Raw genomic sequence first — 24,548 nt, forward strand, 5'->3', positions numbered from 1 at the left:
ATTAATTACTTATTTTTTTATTGTATTCATCGATATATTGATGTATCTATGAATTATTTCAATCTATCTTATCTATAGATGAATTTTCTAAAAGAAAATCCACCAATTTATATTAATGATCATTAATGAATTTTCCGTTCAAGTGCAATAATTATACTTCTTTTTCTTTTTTGGTACACACGGGTTAAATAAGTTTTTTCGTTTTATAAATGTAGAGAATTAAATTCTTCAAAAAAAAATGTAGAGAATTAATATTAACTTTAGTCTCTTAAAATAAAAATGAAATGTTCTGTTTTATTTTTTGTCCTACAGAACATAATTTTGACACGCCATTAATTTTTTTTAACATAGTAACATACAAGGATTTGGATTTGACATAATGAGAAAGGTGGATGATGGGGTGAACACATTTTTTTCATCAATCTTTGGGTGTGGCATTCCTTTGTGCGAGAGGTTTCGGTGCTTATTCGATTTGGCAGAGAATATTTTAATATTTGAAAGAAGGGTTAAATATGTTCATGATTTTTTTATATTTGGCAGGGAATGTTTTTTTCATATAAATATCTCAAATTCTATTTTTAGTTCATATAAAAAATTTCATCAACTTTTGGCCACTCAAATATTTTCTGTTCATGATTTTTTGTCATACTTTTAAATCAACTCGTGTATATTATTTGAAATTTTAAATTTTTCAGCGATCACTTTTAGTATATTATAAGAACCTCTTTTGAAAAAGAGAAATTTGTTTTTAACAATAGAGGAATTAATTACAAAATGTTAAAAAACAAATCATATTTAATTATAGGCTTAAATGATCCATTCGTCCCTATAAGTTCATGAGTTTTTGATTTTCATCCCAGTATCTTTTTTTTGTTTTGAAATAGTCCCTAAATGTCAAAGTCATTTGGTTTTAGTCTTTAACGTTAAGTGTCGTTATTACAAAAATGATGATGTAACAAGCAGAGACTAACGTGACAATGTATGATGTGGCAAACGAGGATGATGTGTCAATAATGATGCCCAGTCATCCACTTAGAGAGACCAAAAATCCAAAAATAAAATTGTAGAGAGGGACCAAAACCAAAAAAACTAAATTAAACCCAAGAACATATTTTTCTTTTTTTTTCTTTCTCTAAACTCAAAAATGAACTCATATTTCTCTAAATCTAGAAATTTGTGTTGAATGTACTAAAACGATATTTTCTTCTTCTTTCTTCTCCCCAACCTAAAATTCTATAAAACTTTTTAACCATAAAAAAATTGAGTTTCCTATACACCATTTATTTTGATTTAACCAAAAGACCATATTAATTTACCAATCACCATCTTCAAAATTTGATATGAATTTTTAATCAAATAACTTTATATATTGTAAAATTTGAGTTCCATTATATCCTCACAAAAAATTCACAAACTTTTAAGATAAAATGACTCGTTTTCATTCCTTTATTTCTTTTTAATCTCTCAAATCGCATCTGATGACAGTCAATTAAAAGCGATTTCAAGTACTACTTTAGGATAGTTTTAGAGCAATTAAGGATCAAAAGCAAGCAAAAACCTATAAAAGTGAAGTTACTTGGCCAAAAAACAAGAAAAGTGGAAAAAACATAAAAAAGGGCAAAAACGGAAGAAAATACGCAAGCCACCCACGATGAGAACGATCGCAGCACAATGAAAGGCGGTGAAATAAAACGAGAAAATCTGTAACAAATCTTCATCGTGCCATGATACGATCCATCGTGACCACGATGGGACGATTCTGAACGTCATCGTGGCCATGATATGATGGATACGATGGAGTGCATGAAAAAGCCCAAATTCAGCTGAAAAACTATAAATAGAGCCTTCCTCCTTCACAATTATTCATTCAGTAAATATTGAGAGCTATTCAATATTCACCTAGGAGTTAAGGAGTAGGCAAAGAGGGCTAAGGAACTCCAAGGCTAACAAGGTTATTTTCTTTTATTGTTTTTGTAATTTATTTTTCTAGGTTAGGTCGAGTAGATGAACTCCCTTATGAATGCTTGACAAATGTAATCACGGTTCGAACAAGTTTATGCTCGACTATTATTCAGTTATTTCCAAATTTGTCTTGTTTTAATTCTCCGTTCTTAATCTTGATCAAATTAGAATGAACCCATAGGTAATTAGTAACAAACTAATACGCCCGAAAATAAATATAAATCAACCAACCTATATGAAACCATTAAATTTAGTATCTGCGAAAGATGGTAGGATTAAGAATCACACTTAGCTAATTTATGCTTGTTTAGGGTTAATCAAACAAGGTAGGCCAAGAACAAGTGACAACTTGTTAAACATTGAACTAGCCGAGGGTAAGGACGTCTCTCCTAGGTTGAACCATCGGAGGTGATTATATTATAAAAACATGGGTGAAATTTACCTAGCGGGTAACTTAGCTCTTTTCAAATTGAATAGAAATAAGAGAGGGTAACTCTAAACTTATTTTAATAGAAATTAATCCGACAGACTATAACTAATAGTGAAGAAAAGTATAACGCTGGTTACTAAGCAGGAGTAAGGAAGAGATTCAAAACACTTAACCACCTCGTGTGTCTACTCGCACACCCTTTTATTTTAACTAGGAATAAACCCGTGCGTTGCACGGGTTCGATTAAAATATATAATTAAAATATTTTTATAAATAAAAAAATAATGATTGTGATAACTATAATCACATATAGTTAAATAATATATATTATTTTAAAATATGATTATGTTTAATATTAGTATATGAGTAAAAAAAAAGGTTGTTTAGAAATATTAAATTTTTTATTATATCGTAGTTTGTTTATATTTTAATGTAATAGATCTCTTATAATATTTCATAAGTTTGAAATGATGTATCATTTTTTATTTTATTAGTGTAATCATATAAGATTTTAGTTTTCTTTATATGAGTTGCAATTTTATAGTCAAATGTCACTTTGTTTTTTATTTTTGATGTATTCCTTATTTTATTATTTTCAATAAGAGTTGGAGGCATACCTAATTATACTTGTAGACAATATTGCTCATGAGAAATGTTAAAATAAGTTTTGATTATAGAATATGATTCATATATGATGGCTTTGCCTATTTGTTCCGCGTGATCTCATTTTTTGAAAATTATGTATCAAATAGTGTATTTGCTTACTACGTTCTATGCAATTTAAGGTTCCAAATAGCTTATCTACTTACTCATCTCTCGTTCTCTTGGAGTTTATTCTCACTATTCACTTGGTGAAATTTTATTCCAACTTTATTAGTCCCAATGTTTTAGTCTATTGTTTGGTTCACATTTTTTTTTTGCTTGGTCCTTTTGTTTTTGGTTTGTTTTTCTTTTTCTTGGCGAGGTTTGTGTCTCTTCAAAATTATTGTTAGTTTTTGTCCCTCTTATTTAATATTTTCTTGAACATTTATTTTATTTTTCTTATTATATTATATAAACTCGAATATTTGTTGTTGTTAATATATAAGTTTGGACGAAGATTTTATATATTTGAATTTAGGTTTAGTTATTTGGTTAAGGTAAAGAAAGTCTTATAGATGAATTTAAGATTTAACATGTGTCATCTTCTTATTTGCTTAAAGAAATGTCATCTTATTCTTATAAATATTCCACTATTTTATTTTCAGCCGTAACGTAAACAATCTTTTAGAATATGTACTTAATTTATCCAAAAAATTATATTATTATGTAAATTAAATTAATAATTTTTTAATTATTGGTGAATTTTAGTTGTGTGTAAATATGTTTAAATATATGTGTGATTATATTTTCTAAATATATGTAAATATATTTTAACATCTACGGTTTTAATAATTTCTAAAATTTATAAGAGATATATATAACTCATTTGAAAACAATGAGGAAAATACATTTGAAAATAGAATTACATTTTTCCTTGAAACAATAAGATAGTGTAGTTGATTTACTCAAGAGTAGAGATGACTTGATGAAATTACTACAAAGAAGGTTAGAAAACACAAAAAAGAAAAAAATAAGATTACAAAATATGAGATCATGGGCAAGTAGTGATGTGTGAGTATCAATATTTATAAAGACCATTATGGTAAAACATACAGTTTTTTTTTATATATAATTATTGAAAGGAACTCCAACAATCATGAGGGTTAATTGTATAATATAATAATAATAATTTTGCAGTTATAGTTGCATCATATGAATACCTAAGGGTCAATCATAATTGTTTTTATCCCTTGTAATTAATCGTTTGATTGTTTTTTTTTTTTTGATAAGCTAATCGTTTGATTGTTGATTTAACCTCTTGCAATGTGTAATAATATATTAATATGATTTATCTTGGTTTTTTTAGAAAATTAGATTATATATATTTAATAACAATACTAAAAATTATATACACATATAAATTATATGTACATATTTTAGTGACATATGGATATATTTTTTTGGTTTTTACGTATGAATGTTTTATTGATCCATATATACGAATTAAGTTTTTTATTTGGGCAAGTATATGGATATTTAGGTTACTCTTAATTATTTAGTCATTTACGTTTTCTATTAATCCATATTTATCATTTTATATATGCCAAAATATAGTCTTTTGGAATTATGGGGGTTTCTTTTTCTATTCATGTATTAATCATTAGAGATGAAATTTAATTTGTGGAGGATAAATTTTATTTTAGATATTTTTAATAATAATTAAGAGAAGTTGATAAATTTTCAATAAAAATATGGAGTTTTTTAATAATAATTAAGAGAAGTTAGTAAATTTTCAATAAAAATATGGAGTTTTTTTAGAGGTGCCACATCATCACAATGAAGGCCTATGAGCAATTCAACCTTCCTTTTACTAGTAAAAGATAAAAGATTGCTCATTACTTTCATGTTCTTTATATTATTGTTATTTACTTTTGAATGCAAAACTATCTCAAAACCAACAAAAGCGAATGCAAATCACCTTTACTTTCTAAATTCCTAAGCAAAATTAGAAATTTTGGCACAATACTTGTGGAGAACGATAAACTTACTACTTTATTACTTGGTAGCGATTCTGTTAACTTGTAAAGCCACCATCAACATCCATTAAAACATGTTTTGCAATTTATGGATTGAGAGAAATATGACTCAATTTTTGAGTTTAGAGAAAAAAGAAGAAAAATATGTAATTGGGTTTAATTTCATTTTTTTTGGTTTTGGTCCCTCTCTGCAATTTTATTTTTGGATTTGATCCCTCTAAGTGGATGAGTGAGCATTATAATTGGCGCATCATCCTCGTTTGCCACGTCATTCGTTGTCACGTTAGTCACTTTTTGTCACGTCATCATTTTTAAAACGACACTTAACGTCATGGACTAAAACCAAAAAAATTTACACATTCATAGATTATTTTAAAACAAAAAAAATTAAGGACGAAAACCCAAAACTTACGAAATTATAAAATAAAAACTTGCTGAGAATGTGGTAATGGCTGGTGCTGGAAACCAAGTCCGTCGGCACAAATGAATATTGTTAGTTGGAACTGCCGGGGAGTGGGTCACCCGCGTGTAGTTCCTGGTCTTAAGTACCTCGTCCGGGTGTATAAGCCGGATGTTCTGTTCCTCAGTGAAACTTTATCAAATACTCGTAGAATGGAGGAGTTGCGTCATTTGTTGGGTTTTGATTCTTGTTTTGCCGTTAATCGTGAAGGTAGAGGGGGTGGTTTAGCTTTTATGTGGCGCTCTTCTTTCCATTGTTCTGTTACAAATTTCTCTTCTAATCATGTGGATGTGGAGGTAGCTGATGCAGTTAATGGTAATTGGAGGTTAACGGGCATCTATGGATTTCCTGGAAGTGGTCGAAGGAGAGACTCTTGGAATTTCTTGAAACAATTGTCACAGATTTCTAGTCTTCCTTGGTGTGTGCTTGGTGACTTTAATGATATTTTATCTCCGTCTGAGAAGAAAGGTAGGAATGACAGAGCACCTTGGCTGATCAATGGTTTTAGATCAGCTGTTTTGGAATCTGGTTTGGCAGATGTTCATATGGAGGGTTATCCCTTCACTTGGTTTAAGAGCCTCGGCACTTTTCGCGCAGTGGAGGAGAGGCTTGATAGAGCATTGGCTAATGATGCATGGTTCCATAAATTCCCTAATGCTGTTCTAGAAAATTTGCCTGCCCCAACATCTGATCACTATCCTATCCTTCTGGTTCGTGAGCCTGAGTCTCGTACTAGAAGAGCTCGGTCTCGTTTCAAGTTCGAAAATGCTTGGCTTGTTGATCCCGAGTTTAATGATTTTGTTAGCAACCGCTGGGTCTCTTATGGTGACAACCAAATTTTGCAAAAGCTGGATATGTGTGCATCTGATCTTTCTTCTTGGAGTAGAAATTATTTCAAGCGGCTGCTGCGGGACATTGATACTTGTCGAAAAAGAATTGATCGTATTCGTAGTCAAGTGACCCCTGATAATGTGAATTTATTTAATGCTTTGAGAAAGCGCATGGCTTTTTTCCTTGTTCAGGAGGATGCTTATTGGCGTCAGCGTGCAAAAACTCATTGGTTACGTGATGGTGATTTAAATACAAAGTTTTTTCATGCTGCATCTACATCTAAGCGAAAGGTAAATCGCGTTAATTCTTTGTTGGATTCTGCTGGCAACGTGGTTACAAAGGAGAATGAGTTATGTGAGATAGCTCGTGATTATTTTGTTGACATCTTCAATAAACAAAATAGCATTATTTATCCTGTCATCAACATTATTGATCACTCTATATCCTTGGAAGATAATACTATGTTGGTAGCACCTTTTACTATGGAAGAATTCAGGAATGCCATGTTCTCTATGCAACCAGATAAATGTCCAGGACCTGATGGATTTAATCCGGGTTTCTTTCAACATTTCTGGCATCTGTGTGGTCAAGACATCTTTGATGAATGTTGTAAATGGCTTACCACAGGTTCTTTCCCTTCTACACTAACTTTGACAAACATTGCTCTCATTCCTAAAGGGGATTCACAAGTATCTATCAAAGATTGGCGCCCTATCTCTCTTTGTAATGTTATCTACAAATTAGTGGCAAAAGTCTTGGCGAACAGGTTGAAGCCTATTTTAAGTAAGTGTATTTCTGATAATCAATCTGCTTTTGTCCCTGGTCGATCTATCCTGGATAATGCGATGGTAGCTATAGAGGTGGTGCACTATATGAAATCAAAGTTAAGAGGTAAAGTAGGAGACATAGCTCTTAAACTCGATATTAGCAAAGCCTATGATAGGATTGATTGGGATTATCTTCGCGGAGTTATGCTAAAGATGGGTTTCTGTACACAATGGCTAACGTGGATTATGATGTGTGTAGAAACAGTTGACTATTCCATCCTTGTGAATGACAAAGTGGCTGGGCCAATTACTCCTAGCAGAGGTCTTCGACAAGGAGATCCGCTTTCACCTTATCTTTTTATTATTTGTGCAGAAGGGCTCACAGCTCTTATCAGACAGGCAGAGGCTCGTGGTGACATACACGGCATTAAAATTTGTCGGAATGCTCCTATTGTTTCTCATTTGTTATTTGCAGATGACTGCTTCTTATTTTTCAGAGCTAATATTAATGAAGCTGAGGCAATGAAAAATATTTTAAATACTTACGAAGCAGCGTCAGGACAATCTATAAACTTTCAAAAATCAGAAATCTTTTGTAGCCGAAACGTTTCAGGTGATATCCAAAACTCTGTTGCTACGTGTCTTGGAGTACATGCTGTCCTGGGTACTGGAAAATATCTAGGATTACCTTCGATGATTGGACGTAGTAAGAAATCTATTTTCAGCTTCATTAAAGATAGAGTGTGGAAGAAGATAAACTCTTGGAGTAGCAAAACTCTTTCTAAGGCAGGGCGTGAAGTTCTCATCAAATCTGTTCTTCAGTCTATACCGACATACTTCATGAGCATTTTTACAATCCCTTCCTCGCTTTGTGATGAAATTGAAAAAATGATGAATTCTTTCTGGTGGGGTCATTCAGGTGTTCGTAATAAAAGTATTCATTGGATGTCGTGGGAAAAACTATCTATGCATAAAAGTGATGGTGGGATGGGTTTTAAAAGTCTCCCTGCATTCAATCTCGCTATGTTGGGCAAGCAAGGATGGCGAGTGATGTCCAATCCGAATATACTTATCTCCAAAATCTACAAAGCTAGATATTTTCCTCATTGTGACTTCTTTGATTCTAAGGTGGGTCATAATCCTAGTTTTGTTTGGAGAAGTATTTGCAATTCTAAATTCATTCTTAAAGCAGGTAGTCGTTGGCGGATATGAAGTGGTAAAGATATTCCTTTATTGAACGAAAATTGGTTATATGATGCTTCAGCTGTGAGCCTTCAACAAACCAATGTGCTTCTTGATGCTAGACTTACAGTGGCTGATATCATTATTCAGGATGAGAAGTGTTGGAATATGCCCCTTATAACATCAATTTTTGAGCCAAACTGTGTAACGAAAATTCTTGATACTCCTTTATATAAATCAGTGGTAGATGATATGCGTATTTGGCGTGTGGAGAAAAATGGTATGTATTCTGTTAGAAGTGCTTATCGCCTTTGTGTTCAAGAATTACTAGATACTTCGCATTTAAAGGTGAACAGTGCTTGAGTTTTGCTCTGGAAAATTAAAGTCCCTCCGCGTGTTAAAAATCTGTTGTGGCGCATATGTCGTCGATGTATTCCAACTCGTGTTAATCTTCGTAGAAGAGGAGTAAATTGTATTGATACTTGCCCTTTATGCAACGAACACGAAGAAGATAGTTACCATATATTTTTTGACTGTCCAAGTAGCAGGAATGTGTGGAGTATGTGTACCTTCTATCCAATAATAGTAGCAGCAATGCAAAATGGGTATGATGCTGCTGAATTGATATTTCACCTGCTGCAGCAAATTAATGAGGAGGATGCTTCTCTTTTGGCGTGTGTTATATGGAGTATTTGGAAGCAAAGAAATAATATTATTTGGAATGATGTTACCGACGCGCAAAATTTTGTTTTTTCACGTGCAAATATTACTCTACATGATTGGCGGGTTGTGCACACAGCTAGGACTGGTGTGAAGAACCAGCAGGTGCGACACGAGAGTAGGTGGAAAAAACCTTCTAGCGGGCGGGTGAAATGCAACATTGATGCTTCCTTTTCATCTCTAAACAATAGAGTTGGTATTGGTGTTTGTATCCGAGATGAGTTTGGCGCTTATGTGTTGGCTAAATATGAACAATTTACACCTTTATGTGATGTTCGTTTTGGTGAAGCTCTCGGTTTACTTTCAGCTCTCAATTGGGTTCACGAGTTAAACTTAGGACCAGTTGATTTTGAGCTCGACTCAAAGATAGTGGTGGATAGTTTTCATTCAAATAAGTGTGATGCTACTGAGCTCGGTGATATTATTTCACATTGTAAACAGCTATTCTCTAATTATTACAACAACTCTAGTGTTGAGTTTATTAGGCGACAAGCCAATGAGGTTGCTCATAGTTTAGCTAAGGCGGCCACATATGCAGCTAGTCCCCGTATTTTGGTTGATATACCACATTGTATTGAACACCTATTGATCAATGAAATGCTATAAGTTCATTTTCTTCAAAAAAAAAAAAAAAAATAAAATAAATTGATCATTTAAGAGTATCCAATATGCTACGAAAATTGCTTGTTTGTCCATAGTGCAAACTTTTCCAATGTCTTAGTAGAAACTTGAACACATTAAAGACTTTTCATTCATTCACACACTTCATTGATTGACAATTCCAAAGCCCTCAAACAAAATCTCACCAATTCAATCAAATCCTTCGCAACACACTCATCAAAACTTGATTTTGAAGATTCCACTTCAAAGTCCCTAAATGGGTTTCAATTTTCATCCCCTTTTTCATCAATCACCATAGATCCTTACTATCTAACCTAAAAAAATCGCTTTTTTTTCATCCCAATTGGAAAAAATCACTTTTTTTCCCATCCCAATTGAAAAAAAGCACTTTTTTTCATCACCATAGATCATGCCTTCTTCATCAAGGCGTAGTGGAAATTGGGCACAATCGGTTCTTCCATCTTCAAATCCAAAATCAAAGATACCCAGAAAAGGAAAAAGAAGAACATTGCTTAAAGATTTCATTTTTTCAAATTTCTTCATCATTGGGTTATTGATTTCACTGTTTTTGTTCATTATAATTCTTCTCCGTTATGGTGTTCCAAAACCCATAACAAGCCATTTCAGAAACCGTTCACCACGTTTCAGAAAAGCTTTTACAAGGAAACCACTTTTTGGTGAAATTGGTAACCGTAGTACTACACTTTTTGGTGGTTCTGCTACTGTTGATTTAACCACAAAAGGTTTATATGATAAGATTGAGTTTTTAGATGTTGATGGTGGTGCTTGGAAACAAGGTTGGAGTGTTACTTATAGAGGGAATGAATGGGATAATGAGAAGTTGAAGGTTTTTGTTGTTCCTCATTCACATAATGATCCTGGTTGGAAGCTTACTGTTGAGGAGTATTATGATAGACAATCTAGACATATACTTGATACCATTGTTGAAACTCTTCATAAGGTGAAATTTTGATTATTTTTGTGTTTTGTAGCTTTTTATGTTTATTGCTGTTTGCTCTTTGAAGTACTGATATGACACTGATATTGGCACGTAGATACTGATAATAATTTAAGAAAATGGAAGTAACTGAATGTAACCATATATGTTGGTGTCTGTGTTGGTGTGGACACCAGACAACTTGTCTTCAATTCGAAGTGTCAGTGCTACATGAGTATATATGGCTTGCTTGATTTATTTAGGACTTCACGAATTATGACATGATTTTGTGGATAAGCTTACATACATAGATATCACATACTTTAAGTTAACCAAAAATCATAATTAATCAGTGATCCTATCTCAGTGATCTACCTATAACTTTTTTCTTGAACCAAATGAAGTGATGAGGCAATGCGAAAAAGTGAAGTGAAGTGAAGAGTGTGTGTGTGTGTAACTCGCATTGCTTTATTTTTTGTGAATAAGTTGGAGTGGATGAGTTAGGGCCCGTTTGGATTAGCTTATTTTTGAGCTTATGCAAACTTGAGCTTATGCAAACAACTTATGCAATATAAATTATGTTTTATACTATTTTATAAGTTCACACTAGTGAGAATTGTATTTTTATAAGCTATTTTATCCTAAACTACCTTGACAAACTTATAATAATACATAAAAATTGCATAAGCTATTTGCATAAGCTAATCCAAACGGGCCTTTAATTTATGTTGCTGGATTGTGACTTGTCACTTGTGTAAGTGGAAAATGGTTGCAGACTTGCAGTTCTATGTTACAAAAGTTAATTTGTTGTTTCAAGCCACAGGATAGATAGGGGGTATTGTCTGAGATAACAAAAGTAGTAGATAACTACATGTTAAAAGTAAATATTGTTCTTTTTCTTATTAATGTAACCATGTTTAAATGTTACATTATAAGATATTTAAAAGCTCCACTACAATGAAGAAAATATTGATTGTAGACCAGGCCTGTCAGTTCCATCATTAGCTTTTATATTTATTATTTCCTGTCACAAGTTTGAGGGTAACTTGAGTTATGGTTTTTGACTATCCGACTTGGACAATTAGGATTCTCGCCGGAAGTTCATATGGGAAGAGATGTCATACTTAGAGAGATGGTGGAGAGATCCTAGTACTACAGATGTCATGAAGGACACATTCATCAATTTAGTGCAAAATGGGCAGCTAGAAATTGTTGGAGGCGGCTGGGTGATGAATGATGAGGTAATGTGATGTTGATCGTACGACTCTTATCTTGTTTTGTTACATTCTTTTTGAAATTTAAGCAGCTTCTAGTTTTCTATCCTGTTAATGAAGTGCATGTTTGAGAAACATGGCTGTGCCTCAGGAATAAGAATAATTAATTATGTCTAAACATGAACATCATCAAAGCTTTACTGCTAATGAAGCTGACAAAATCTCCAATTTATGTATGGAAATTTGACTTTTAAATTATTTTCTCCTTGTTGCAGGCCAATTCCCATTATTATGCTATAATTGAACAGGTATGCTGAATGCTTCATCTATCCTTCAAATTGTATATACTATTTTTGTGTTTGGCTGTTTTGTTACAATATTTTACACCGATAATTATTTCACTAGCAAGGACAGTCTAAATATGTATAGGTTTTCTTAATAACTTGTATCATTATGCCTGATATTTGGTGGCTTATTGTTGAATTGTGAATAAGATCACTTTCATGATTTCTTTGCTATTCAGTAAAACTACTGAGGAACACAATATGTCTTTAAGCTTGTGTATGTGGTAATGCACTCAGTAATAGATCATTTGACTTTTGAAGGGGTAGTTATTTTACCATGTTTAAATTAGTATTGTCAAATAGCGACTGTAGCGCCCAGCGTTGTCAATCACGGAAAATAGCGTTTTATTAAAATTCTGGTACGCAACAGTGCTATAGCGCCGCTATTTGACAATACTCTGTACTAAACATGTCGCGGAACAATAGTGGTTTGTTCAAATTTCGCTATGTTATGGCATTATTGCGCTGCTATTTAATAATATTGATAACACTGTAGCGTAGCATAATTTGGACAAATTGCTATTGTTGCGATACACAATTTAGTATAAATTGTTGTCAAATTGCGGCAACAGCGGCGCTATAGCACTTTAGTGTAGCTTGAACCAACCACTATTTTCCACAATCCTAAAGGTTGACAACACTGGTTTAAACCTGGCATGACATGTGATTTCATATTTTCATGTTCATACTGGATATGATCATTTTTTCACTTTAGATTTGTATACTATTTTGTGATGGTCTTAATCATATGGAATTCATGTATCAGATTGCAGAAGGAAATATGTGGTTGAATGACACCATTGGGTTTGTTCCTAGAAATAATTGGGCCATTGATCCATTTGGTTATTCATCTACCATGGCATATCTTCTACGTCGTATGGGTTTTGACAACATGCTTATCCAGAGGACTCACTATGAGCTAAAGAAGGAACTTGCATGGCATAAGAATTTAGAATACGTATGGCGTCAAAGCTGGGATGCAGAGGAGACCACAGATATCTTCGTCCATATGATGCCTTTTTATTCTTATGATATACCTCATACATGTGGCCCTGAGCCTGCTATCTGTTGTCAGTTTGACTTTGCACGCATGCAGGGCTTTGCTTATGAACAATGTCCGTGGGGACAATATCCTGTGGAGACCACTCTGGAAAATGTTCATGAAAGGGCACTCAAGTTACTGGATCAATACAAGAAAAAATCTACTTTGTACCGAACAAACACTCTTCTTGTTCCACTTGGAGATGATTTTCGCTATATTAATGTTGAAGAAGCTGAAGCGCAGTTCAGAAATTACCAAATGTTGTTTGATTATATCAATTCAAACCCCAGTTTGAATACGGAGGCAAAGTTCGGTACTTTAGAAGATTACTTTCTAATGCTTCGAGAGGAAGCCGAAAGAATAAATTATTCATCTCCTGGTGAAGTTGGATCTGGTCTAATTGAAGGTTTTCCTTCCCTGTCTGGTGACTTTTTTACTTATGCTGACCGTCAACAAGATTACTGGAGTGGTTATTATGTTTCACGGCCTTTCTTTAAGGCTGTTGATAGGGTACTGGAGCAGACACTTCGAGCAACAGAAATGATGGTAGCTCTAACACTTGGTTTCTGTCATAGAGCACACTGTGAGAAGTTTGCAATGGCGTTTTCGTATAAGTTGACTGCTGCTAGAAGGAACTTGGCACTTTTTCAGCATCACGATGGAGTAACTGGTACTGCAAAAGATCATGTGGTTATGGACTACGGAACTCGAATGCATACCTCGTTACAGGACTTGCAAATTTTTATGTCTAAGGGAATCGAGGCACTTCTTGGAATCCGCTATGATAAATTAGATCAAAGTCCTTCTCAGTATGAGCCGGCAATAGTTAGATCTAAATATGATGCTCAGCCTGTGCATAAAGTTCTTAGTATCCGTGACAGTTATTACCATTCAGTTGTGTTTTTTAATCCTTTAGAGCAAACCAGAGAAGAAGTTGTGATGGTTGTCGTTGACCGTCCTGACATTACTGTTGTTGACTCTAACATGAGTTGTGTTCAAAGCCAAATTTCTCCTGAGTTGCGATATCACAATAGCAACATCTTTACAGGGAAGCACCGTGTTTACTGGAAAGTTTCGGTTCCTGCAATGGGGTTGGAAACATATTATATTGCCAATGGTTTCGTCGATTGTGAAAACGCCAAGCCTGCAAAGTTGAAACTTTTCTCCAAGGCTAGTTCAGTCACCTGTCCTTCACAATATTCTTGTGGAAAAATTGAAGGTGATGTTACTGAAATTGAGAATCAGCATCAAAAACTAACTTTCGATGTAAGATATGGTTTGTTGCAGAAGATAACAGCAAAAAATAGCTCCCCGAATATTGTAGATGAAGAAATCGGGTTGTATGCCAGTTCCGGTGGGGCATACTTGTTTAAGCCGAGTGGTGAAGCTCAGCCAATTATTGAAGGAGATGGATTGTTGCTGATCTCAGAGGGCCCTTTGGTGAAGGAAGTATACTCTTATCCGAAGACGGCTTGGGATAAATCCCCAATTTCTCACAGCACCCGAATATATAGTGGTGAGAGTGCAGTCCAAGGGCTTGTCATTGAAAAGGAATATCATGTTGAGCTCACTGATCATCATTTCAATGATAAGGAGTTGATAGTTAGATATAAAACTGATATTGACAGCAAAAAGGTGTTTTATTCTGATTTAAATGGATTTCAGATGAGCCGAAGAGAAACTTACAATAAGATTCCTTTACAAGGCAATTACTACCCTATGCCATCTCTTGCATTCATACAAGGATCCAACGGTCGACGGTTTTCTGTCCATTCTCGACAATCGTTGGGTGTGGCAAGCCTTCAAAGTGGATGGTTAGAGATAATGCTTGACCGCCGTTTGGTAAGAGATGACGGCCGTGGTTTAGGCCAAGGAGTGATGGATAACCGTGTAATGAATGTTGTCTTCCACTTAACAGTCGAATCCAATATTTCCACCACATCAAATTCGGTTTCAAGCTCTTTCCCTCTTAACCCTTCCCTCTTATCACACCGTGTTGGCTCTCACTTGAACTATCCATTACATGCATTCATTTCCAAGAAGTCGCAGGACTTGTCGGTGAAGCCACCGCCGAGATCGTTTTCTCCTCTTGCTGCTCCCTTGCCATGTGATCTCCATATAGTGAACTTTAAGGTTCCCAAGCCTTTAAAGTTTTTGCAGCAACCATCTGAAGGTTCTAGATTTGTTCTGATTTTGCACCGGCTACATTATGATTCTTCGTACTGCCGGAAGGGAAGGTCGTCACAATGCACTAGACTAGCCGATGACCCCGTGAATCTGTTCAGCATGTTCAAGGATCTTACTGTCTTCAAAGCAAAAGCAACTTCATTGAATCTTCTCCATGAAGATCCTGAAGTAATAGGGTTCACAGAACAGTTTGCTGAATTTGCACAAGAGGGGCATGTTTCCATATCTCCAATGGAAATACAAGCTTACCGGTTGGAGATGCGGACGCAACAATAGATTTTGCTTGTTGCATAATTGTTCCTGCTGATCGATGCTGAACCTCAACGAAACATAAATTTTGTTACTCCCACATTAATGGTAGGAATGAAATTATTTCTTGGACTTAATTATCTAAACACTTAAGTTTAAGATGGTGCAGGTAAAGAGAATGTAAGGAAACATCCATGCAAAAAGTGTTGTTAACAATCTTCGATGGGGAAGCATTGCACGATAATTTTGTAGATTGATGTTATGAGGACATGGATGAGACTGTAGGTTCTGCGGCACGGCTTCTTGTTTGTTTAGTATGTTTTTGTAGCATTTTGATTACTTTTTCTGAACTAGAGTTGAAAGATGAGTTTTGTTTTATTGACTTATAATTTTATATTGTATAACAAGTTTCTTAGAGGCTAGTGATACATTCATGTACATATTTAATACCTCTATTTGTGCAAAGGAGTTTGTTCTTCTTTGAATGTGGAATCAACAATTTGCAAAACTAATGCTTATCATGGCAGTGTATTTTTTTATTTTATTTTAAATGAACTCCCTAAAATAGCCGAAGTTTCTCCTATTTATAAGAAAACAAGAAATTTCAAGTAACCGTCTTCGATCTTTGCATGTTTGCCATGTCACAATCATGAAATTACAAGAAATACTGAAGGAGTAATTTTTTTATGTGTGGCTTATAAATTATGCTGGATAGGGATTAGCATATTGGTATTGCATGTGGAGTTACTGAACTTGTTTCTTGTGGTAAAATAGTCTCAGAAGGGTTCATTTAATTTTACTCGACCGGTCGATCGGATACATGAACTAAATATCGGCATTGTAAGTTGAATTTGTATAACAGTTAAAAAAGTAACCACAAGGGTTGAACATATACTACTAAACAACTTGTGTTTTTAAGAAAAATGTTATATTTTAGTAAGATAAAAAAAAATTATGTAGTAAAACAGACATGATTAGTTTAATTGCCTAAGTTTAGTAATTCAGTGTCATTAAAGTTGATTGCTGCAATTATGTGCAACAACTTAAATGTGAAAAAAAAAAATGGTTAGTTACTTAAATGTGAAAAAAAATGGTTAGTTTTTTAAAAAAGAATTCATAGTATTAACTCTTTAATCAGATCGTTTGAATATAACACTGTAAAAAAAATGAACCACAACCTCTTAAGTATATGGTTCATAGTTTGTCAAAAAAAAAGTATATGGTTCATAGTTTGAATTTCATATTAAACGTCATAATTAGACTTCTTTTTTGCTTAATTACTGTCATTTTAGAATACCAATGAAAATATAAATGAATTTATTAAGAATTCAGGTCCAGCATATTTTGACAACATAAGATTGAAGTAACAACACAAGGAATTATAGAATTCACCCACAAAAAAAGGTTTGATTTGCACTTAAATAATTGACTTTATTGGTTCAGTTGTGAACAATAAACAAAATTAGAAGGATAGATAAATAATACATTGGAATATTCATACATAAACCAAAAATTCTTGCCACATTCTGTGATGGTGTATTAGAAGTGAGTAATGGCTTTTACTTTAATTTATCATCACTCCTATAAGAAACCAAATTCTAGATAGAAATGAGAAAACCAATATGGTACAAGCCTCTTCTATTGATGAGTGGCTAGTAAAAATCTCATTTCTCATGCATGATTATAAGATGATTTCTTCTTGCACACTGACATTAAGAGTCTTGTGAGGAAGAACAATGCTGTTTACCACCACTATCTCATCTTCAACAGTCACAGCTTCTCCTATAGTTATTAATATTATAAGAAAAGAGGAACTAAGGTCAATACCAACAATTGCAACTAGACAACAATTTTGAGAACCAGTAATACTCCCTCCGGTCCTTATTGTGAAAAAGTTTTCTTTTTAGATTCGGTGTTTGATGTATCTGGTTCATATTCATAATATGGACTAGATACATCAAATATTAAATGAACCTAAAAAGCAAACTTTTTCTTATCATAGGACTAGAGGGAGTAATATGGAACAAAGAGTGAATAGGCAAATTGGTCCTAGTCCCGAAATAGTGTATTATTCAACATAGTCCCTAAGTGAATTTTTTGCCGTTAGAGGCTACGATACGGCACGATAAAATTGACATGTCACATTACACGTTGATCTCACATAAGTGCATACTCACCATAGGAAAATTAGTCTCCTGTATGGTGTCATTGATGTGGTATCGACGTGGAGGAACCACATATTCAGTTAACGTGCCACATCAGCCTCTAAAGGTAAAAGTAACAAAGACTATTTTGACCGACATTTTACAATTTCAAGAATGTCTTTGCAAATTCACTAAACTGGCCGATGCTTATAATTTCAATGACCAATTTGCCTATTAGCTCAATATACAAAAAGGTAAATAAGCAGGGAAGAATGTCTACCTAGGATGGTTATGCCAAGCTTTGCATTGTAATCACCATCAGCCTATAAACCACTCAAATTAATACATATAGTCAGCAACAGTAAGTTTGAATTGTTAAAACCAACCACAAAGAATTGAAGAAACTTCATTTTTTTCTGTCTTTATCATTAGTTCATAAAATGCGAAGAACTTGCCTGTACACGTGACCATCTTCCGAGCGACGACTTCCATCCAACAATAGAATTTATGACTACTGCATTTTCCTGTCAGAAAAAAATGTTTTGTTAATATTTTGACAATATCACACATGACACATCTCAAGAATCCACTTCCATACCTTAATTTCAACATCGTCCAAGATTATACAACTGATTAACCTAACACCGGCACCGACACGAACATTTGCTGAGATAGAAACATTTGGACCAATCTGTTCAAAAAAGAAAACATTTTATAATTCATGCAGAAATATTCAGATCCATATAACCAGAAAAATTGGTTTTCTCCACCAATTTTTACTTTAGTTTTACTTACAGCCAATATCTATAAATGCAATATGTTTTGTTCACCTAAACTTCTTATGATCCTCTAAAACTAAATCCTGCCATCATCAATTGTCAATGAAACTTCCCAATCTACCAGTAATTATCATTGCATTTGCACTCATAAAATGTTTTATTTGTACCGATGCCATTGCCATCAGCACTTCACTTCAGTAGGTTATTACTATTAGGCCGTTTGTCACAGCTTATAAAAAGTGATTTTGGCATTCAATAATTTAGATATTTGTTTTTTAGAGCTTTTTAAGAAACGCAGAAGCTATTATGTGTCTGTTTACCATAATCAAAATAAGTTTTAAAAAAATGATCTATCAAAAAATAATTTTCAAGAGAAGCTACTTCAAAACAGCTTCTGATTCGAAGCGGTATTTAGTTTTTTTTCTTCAGATTCTCGTTTTTCCAAAAGATGTAACAAACTGATGAAAGTTGTAACAAACAAGTCCTATAACATTCTCTAAAGTAGGTTACAACAGAAAAAGATATACATGCACTTTTGCAAATGGATGAATGGAACTACCTTTGCAGATGGATGAACTTTGGCAGATGGATGAATATATACATCACCAACAATTTTAGCATTCTTTTTACCATCTCCACTGGCCAAAAGATGCGGGGAAGTATACCGGAATTGAGCAAGATACAATTCCGAGCATTTCAAAGACAGTCTGTTCATGCAAAGTGTATACCATAAGTAAAATCATATAACAGTCCAACATTAAAGTTTAAAGCAGTGTTAAGAACTTAAGATACTATAAGTAACCTTACCCTGGAGTTTTAATTTGCTCCCAGAAATCATTTGTCTCATATGTATACAATTTCTTCTTTCCAGCTAGAGGTGATAGAATATCTTGATCAAGTCTTACAAAATCTTTAGGAAGAGTCCTAAAGTAAAAAATATCTACATCAGCAGTTGAAGATGTACAGTTTTCAAAGGGACAAAAAAAAATTGAAATGCATAAAGTATGAATGCTTTTAAGTGAATGCGAGATGGTCAGGACTTTCATTGAATCGTCAGGAAGTAGAGGAATGAAGAGTAACAGAAATCAGATTTGTATTATACATTATACCGAGGAACATTATTTTAATCTCTATAAGAGAAAGTAACGTGTAGAGACTCTTTCATGTTCAGAGTTGTCTATCGTGGATAGAGGAAAATTGTAGTTTGTTCAAATTCCGCTACACTACAGTGATATAGCCTTGTTGTAGCCTCTATTTGACGCCATAGTAATATAGCAACGCTATAGCTGGCTATTTGACAACACTGCTCACGTTTCAAACTCAAGAGTCAACATGAACTCATGGATTCTCCATAGACTTGACTTGTTGTGAAGTTTTAAGAGCTTACATAATACAAAAATAAAGGTTAAAACAACTAACATAGTATCCAAATACAATGTAATACCATGTGCATAGTAAATAGGCAACACTCTAATTAAGACAAAGCAAACCACATAACGAACTGTAAACTATTACAAGAACAAACTAGAACAAACTAAAGATTTCAACTCATTTTGATTGTGTTTGTTGACCTCGTTGGCATAATGGATTCATTGCAAACTTGCAACATTGGAATGTTCATGTTTTCTGGTTTATGACTTCTAAACTAGGAGCTACGGGGTTGAGACTCGATACAGCATCATTCAACTCCTTTGCATCGGTTCCCATAGGAATGGGTGGATGCTCTCATGGAGTCGGGTGGGGTGTTAAAACTACGAGTTTGATGTTTCGTGCACTGTGGTGCATTATCATTTTGCTGCATTTAGGGTTTTCTAAAGAGCACTAAACTATAATCATTTATGCTGTTGATTCATCCAGTCATCCTCAAACTCACAATTCGATGTATGTCTATGAGTCTATGCTTAGTCTACCCAAGTTTACACAGAACAGATTTCGTAAGCAAGTCAACTCGATTTCGACAACTAGAGTCATTAACTTGTACAGTTAACAGTTGTAGGAGTTAACTCGAGAGTTTGACATCCATGCACATTTATACCAATATGCTAGGAACATGTATTCATATATGCCATTGAAAAACTTTCATGAACGTTTCTAAAGAAATTTTTAAAAAAGTGACATTTAATCAACCTCGTTGCAGATTGGAGAGCTTCAAAGCTGGAAAGACGTCGCATATTAGCTGTGGTACAGTCAACATAATCAAGTCAATTTTCAACGGCGCAAGTTTATTATGAATAGAAAACAACATAAGCAAAAGCATGTAGATTTTCTAGCTCTCAGATATTCATGTCATAGATACATGAAAAAAAGGTCATGTTATATATCATCAAATTTAAGGCAAAGAATTTAAAACATAACTATTTAACCAGTTTACTATGTAGAGATTCTTATTGTCAAACTCAAACATGATGCATCACATGTGTTCTTCCCTGATTAAAGATGCAGAACTCGTTAGTCATTACGAAATCAGGGAAGGGCTTGGTTCGTGCTATTTGTTTCAATCAGTATCTGTTTTAACTTCAATCATAGGCAGTAAGAATATAAATTGCAAGTTGTAAAAGAAAGAATCGAATAAGGAGCTGTACAAAAAAAACATGCAGTGTCACGTGGACGAGTGTGATAGTGAAGTGAAACAAGAATGAAACTGTGTTCCGTGCCATGCTTATTGTTTAAAATTCTAACACGTTGAAGACAAGTTAAAGAGACGAACCTCTTCCTTCTCGGTTCACAGAAACATCTTCAATGGCGGTAAAAATATCAGGTGTGAAAATGTATACACCGCAATTTATCAAATCACTGACCTGCATATGGTAAATGGTTATTCTTCACCTCTAGGTATAGTCAGAAGCAAAAGAGAAACAAACCAAACAGATACTCACAAATGTCTCGGGTTTCTCAGTATAATGCAGCAACTCATGAGTTTCTGGATCAGCCACCAACTCGCCAAATTGGTTAGCAGATTCAGCTGAAACCTATACAAAACACCCAAGAACCCCGGAAGGAGCATGAAAAAATGGTTTCCATCAACAAACTAGGATGCTCTATAAGGTGACATAAGGTAGTATCTATCACTGTTGTAAATCACCGATGACAGAAAATGGCGGGTTGTTCAATTTCCGCTACACAATAGTGCTATAGCGCGTCAACAACTATTATTTGACAACATTTGGTACCAAATCACGTATCACAGAACAATAGCGATTTTTTCAAATTCCACTACACGACAATGCTTCTATTTAACAACACTGCTATCTATGTGAAGTCAAAAAACACCACTATCTATGTTTGTGTGCGTGTGAATAATTAAATGCACATAAATATACGAATTATTTTTATGCACCAACCTTGATTACCAACATTGTCCCCATTCCACCATACTTTATATGAGCATCTGCAAAAACACAAACAAAATATTTTTCAGTAGCGTCATGCTTTTGAAAAACTACCGTCAGTGACTTAATAGCAATTAGCAACATACTTACCAAGCATGGATGGTAGTGGAAAACTACAACAAACGTCACAATTTAGCAGAAAGATATGTGACTGCAATAAACAAATGTAACCTATCTGTTAGAACATAGACATGTAAACATTGAAAAGCCGTGATAAAAGCAGTGTTCCTAACTGGACTGTCTTCCATGATAATATCTCTGAAGTAGTAAAGACCACCTGCTGAGCCATGTGGTTTATCCTCCTTCAAATATCTAGATTGATATCAGTAACACACTATGGTTAGGTCCAGCATTTAACAAAGCATGCAAACATACATTTTTATTGTCATCATTATTAAAGCTCTCAGAGTAATGCAGTGATCACCTTACTGGTAATTTCAGCTCATTCGAAATTGAAGAGACGTATAGAGCGAAGTCTCGCTCCTCATGGAATCCAACAAGATATATTTGAGCCAAATTTGGTATCTGTACAATAAAAAAACCATATCTTTTAGGTTATAATAACTTATATCATCACCCCTCCTTTAAATCAGTATCTTTTAGGTTATAACCATATGCTTGCTTTGCAAACATTAAGGTCCATATATGAATGACAATATTAAGGTCCATGCTTTCTTTACAAACATAAAAAATCACAACCGTTCAACTTTACGAAAGGGTCAACAACCATTTTGGTCCCTGAATGTGTAAGGTGCTGTCATTATAGTCCCTAAATGTATCAAAATTGCAAATATATCCCTAGTGTGTTTTTTGTTTGTAAATTGTAATGTCATGGACTAAATTGATCATCGAAAAATACATTCGAGGACCAAAATAACTAGCAAAAGAAACATTCAAGGACTGAAATGGCTAACTAACAACACATTTGAGGATGTGTTTTCAATTTTGATACATGTAGGGACCAAAATGGCAGTTTACCCATTTTATGAACTGAAAATAATAAAATACCTATAAGGACTAACATACTTAACAACTGTGAGAAAAAACAGCATCGACAATTATCAATCACAGGTCGTAAAAGATAGCATTTTGTGCAAATTCCACTACACAGTAGTACTAATACTATAGCACAACTAATAGACGCTGTTTGACAACCTTTTGTACTACATTCTACATAACATATCACAGAAAAATGTGGATTGTTCAAATTACACGACAGTATAGCCGCCGTTTAACAACACTGGTAAGAATTACATATTTAACCCTATATTTTCAATGTAATCAGATCAGTATTATAAATTTATACGCATAAAGTATGCAAGTCAACATTGAAATTGAAACTCCCATTTAGTGTTCTCAATGCAATCAAGAACATTATGAATGATAATTGAGAAGAAAAAGAAGCATACCCTTTTACAAGCAGAAATTGGATGATGAACCATTGGTTGTCCAGCCAAAGGAAAAAGGGGTTTTGGAGTATTGAATGAAAGAGGTCGAAATCTAGTACCTGCAAAATCAATTCAACAAAAATGATGAATACCCAAAATCTTAAATTTGAAAAAGAATTGAAATTTGATGAGAAAATAAGCAAAGAAACGAAATACCTTTGGTGGGTCCACCCACCATAATCACAGCAACAACCTTTTCTGAACTATCCATTGATAAAGCACAGATCTTTGAACTCAAAATTGAAACTTGACAACAATGTTTGATTGAATTGTAGTGTTTGAGATTCAACAAGGTTTTTTGTTAAATAATAAGGTTATTGGTTCCAAGACAAAGTTTCATGTGATGTGTAGTGTTGTGTGTGCTTTTTGTGTCGTCCTAACTTAAGATGCACGGTTGGTTGCAGTGAGTGACAGAAGCAAGATGAGATACCTAGTATATGCTGATTGCATAAATCTAGAATAGGAGAGTAAAAGTAAAAATTGTAACAAAAAAAAAATTCTAAAAAATAATATAGTATTCAATAAAGTGGACTTTTTATATGCAATTTGTGTTTGTATGCAAAATACTTTATTATTTTATCATCATAATATTATTTTAAATTTTTAAAAGATAAACAATTGAATTGATTTTTAAGAGTTCAGTTAGATTAAAAGAAATTACTATGTTCGTAGTTAAAATCTCGATTTAAAACGTAAAATTTATAAACTTTATATTTTTAGGTCAGTATTTTGAATTAAATTGCAGATAATTTTTTTATGTTTTATTTATAAAATCGTAGCTTGAAACAATTTTAAACAATTTAATGCATTTTAAAATGGTGTAAAATAGTTGGTTTCTACACTTTAGTACGAGATTTCACCTGTTTTTTTTTTTTTTTCTTTCAAATTTTTATTTTTGACGCTTTCTTTCAAATTTTAAAAAGCTTATTTTTTGGAGGTTACTTTGATGATTTGGTGGGCAATTTATATAGTTTGATTCAAATGTATGAATATTACATATTTTCAGTTGATAGAGATATCACATTATATATACAGCAAACAATGTTCGATCTCCAGACTCCCCACTTATTCACTTTAAAAAGTTAGAACTTCTAAGTTCTAACTACTAGAATACTTGATCAAAAAAGTGCATATGTGTCGTGTATATAAATTTAATATTATTTTAGTAAGAGGTTTTTATATTTAGATTTTACCTCGAAAAAACAAGTCAAGATAAAATCTGGA

The 24,548-nt window shown here is 33.6% G+C and overlaps 2 protein-coding genes across 3 annotated transcripts; one reads left to right on the forward strand and one right to left on the reverse strand.

The window, feature by feature from the left end:
* Positions 1–9,626: 9,626 nt before the first annotated feature.
* LOC123906481 (alpha-mannosidase 2) lies at positions 9,627–16,090 on the forward strand. 2 transcript variants are annotated; one of them, XR_006808932.1, is made up of 5 exons: positions 9,643–10,552; positions 11,614–11,769; positions 12,018–12,050; positions 12,853–15,672; positions 15,734–16,090. XR_006808932.1 is itself a non-coding variant. In XM_045956399.1 (4 exons), the coding sequence occupies exons 1-4, from the start codon at positions 10,001–10,003 to the stop codon at positions 15,589–15,591; spliced, it is 3,480 nt and encodes a 1,159-aa protein (XP_045812355.1). In that variant the 5' UTR covers positions 9,627–10,000; the 3' UTR covers positions 15,592–16,090. The 2 variants fall into 2 exon arrangements, 1 of the variants encoding a protein (XP_045812355.1); XM_045956399.1 differs by having other exon boundaries at positions 9,627–10,552; positions 12,853–16,090.
* An 858-nt stretch (positions 16,091–16,948) lies between these two features.
* On the reverse strand, positions 16,949–23,847 carry LOC123906482 (mannose-1-phosphate guanyltransferase alpha-like). Its single transcript, XM_045956400.1, has 15 exons — positions 23,481–23,847; positions 23,286–23,383; positions 22,301–22,401; positions 22,110–22,188; positions 21,967–22,027; positions 21,829–21,875; positions 21,364–21,456; positions 21,195–21,285; positions 20,615–20,663; positions 19,295–19,411; positions 19,047–19,194; positions 18,307–18,399; positions 18,164–18,232; positions 17,989–18,031; positions 16,949–17,346 (listed from the first exon to the last, which is right to left on the reverse strand). Exons 1-15 carry the CDS (start codon positions 23,533–23,535, stop codon positions 17,246–17,248), a joined length of 1,245 nt encoding a protein of 414 aa, XP_045812356.1. The 5' UTR covers positions 23,536–23,847; the 3' UTR covers positions 16,949–17,245.
* Between the last annotated feature and the right edge of the window lie 701 nt (positions 23,848–24,548).

This window comes from Trifolium pratense, linkage group LG2 (genome assembly GCF_020283565.1).
Source record: "Trifolium pratense cultivar HEN17-A07 linkage group LG2, ARS_RC_1.1, whole genome shotgun sequence".
Taxonomy (NCBI): Eukaryota; Viridiplantae; Streptophyta; class Magnoliopsida; order Fabales; family Fabaceae; genus Trifolium; species Trifolium pratense.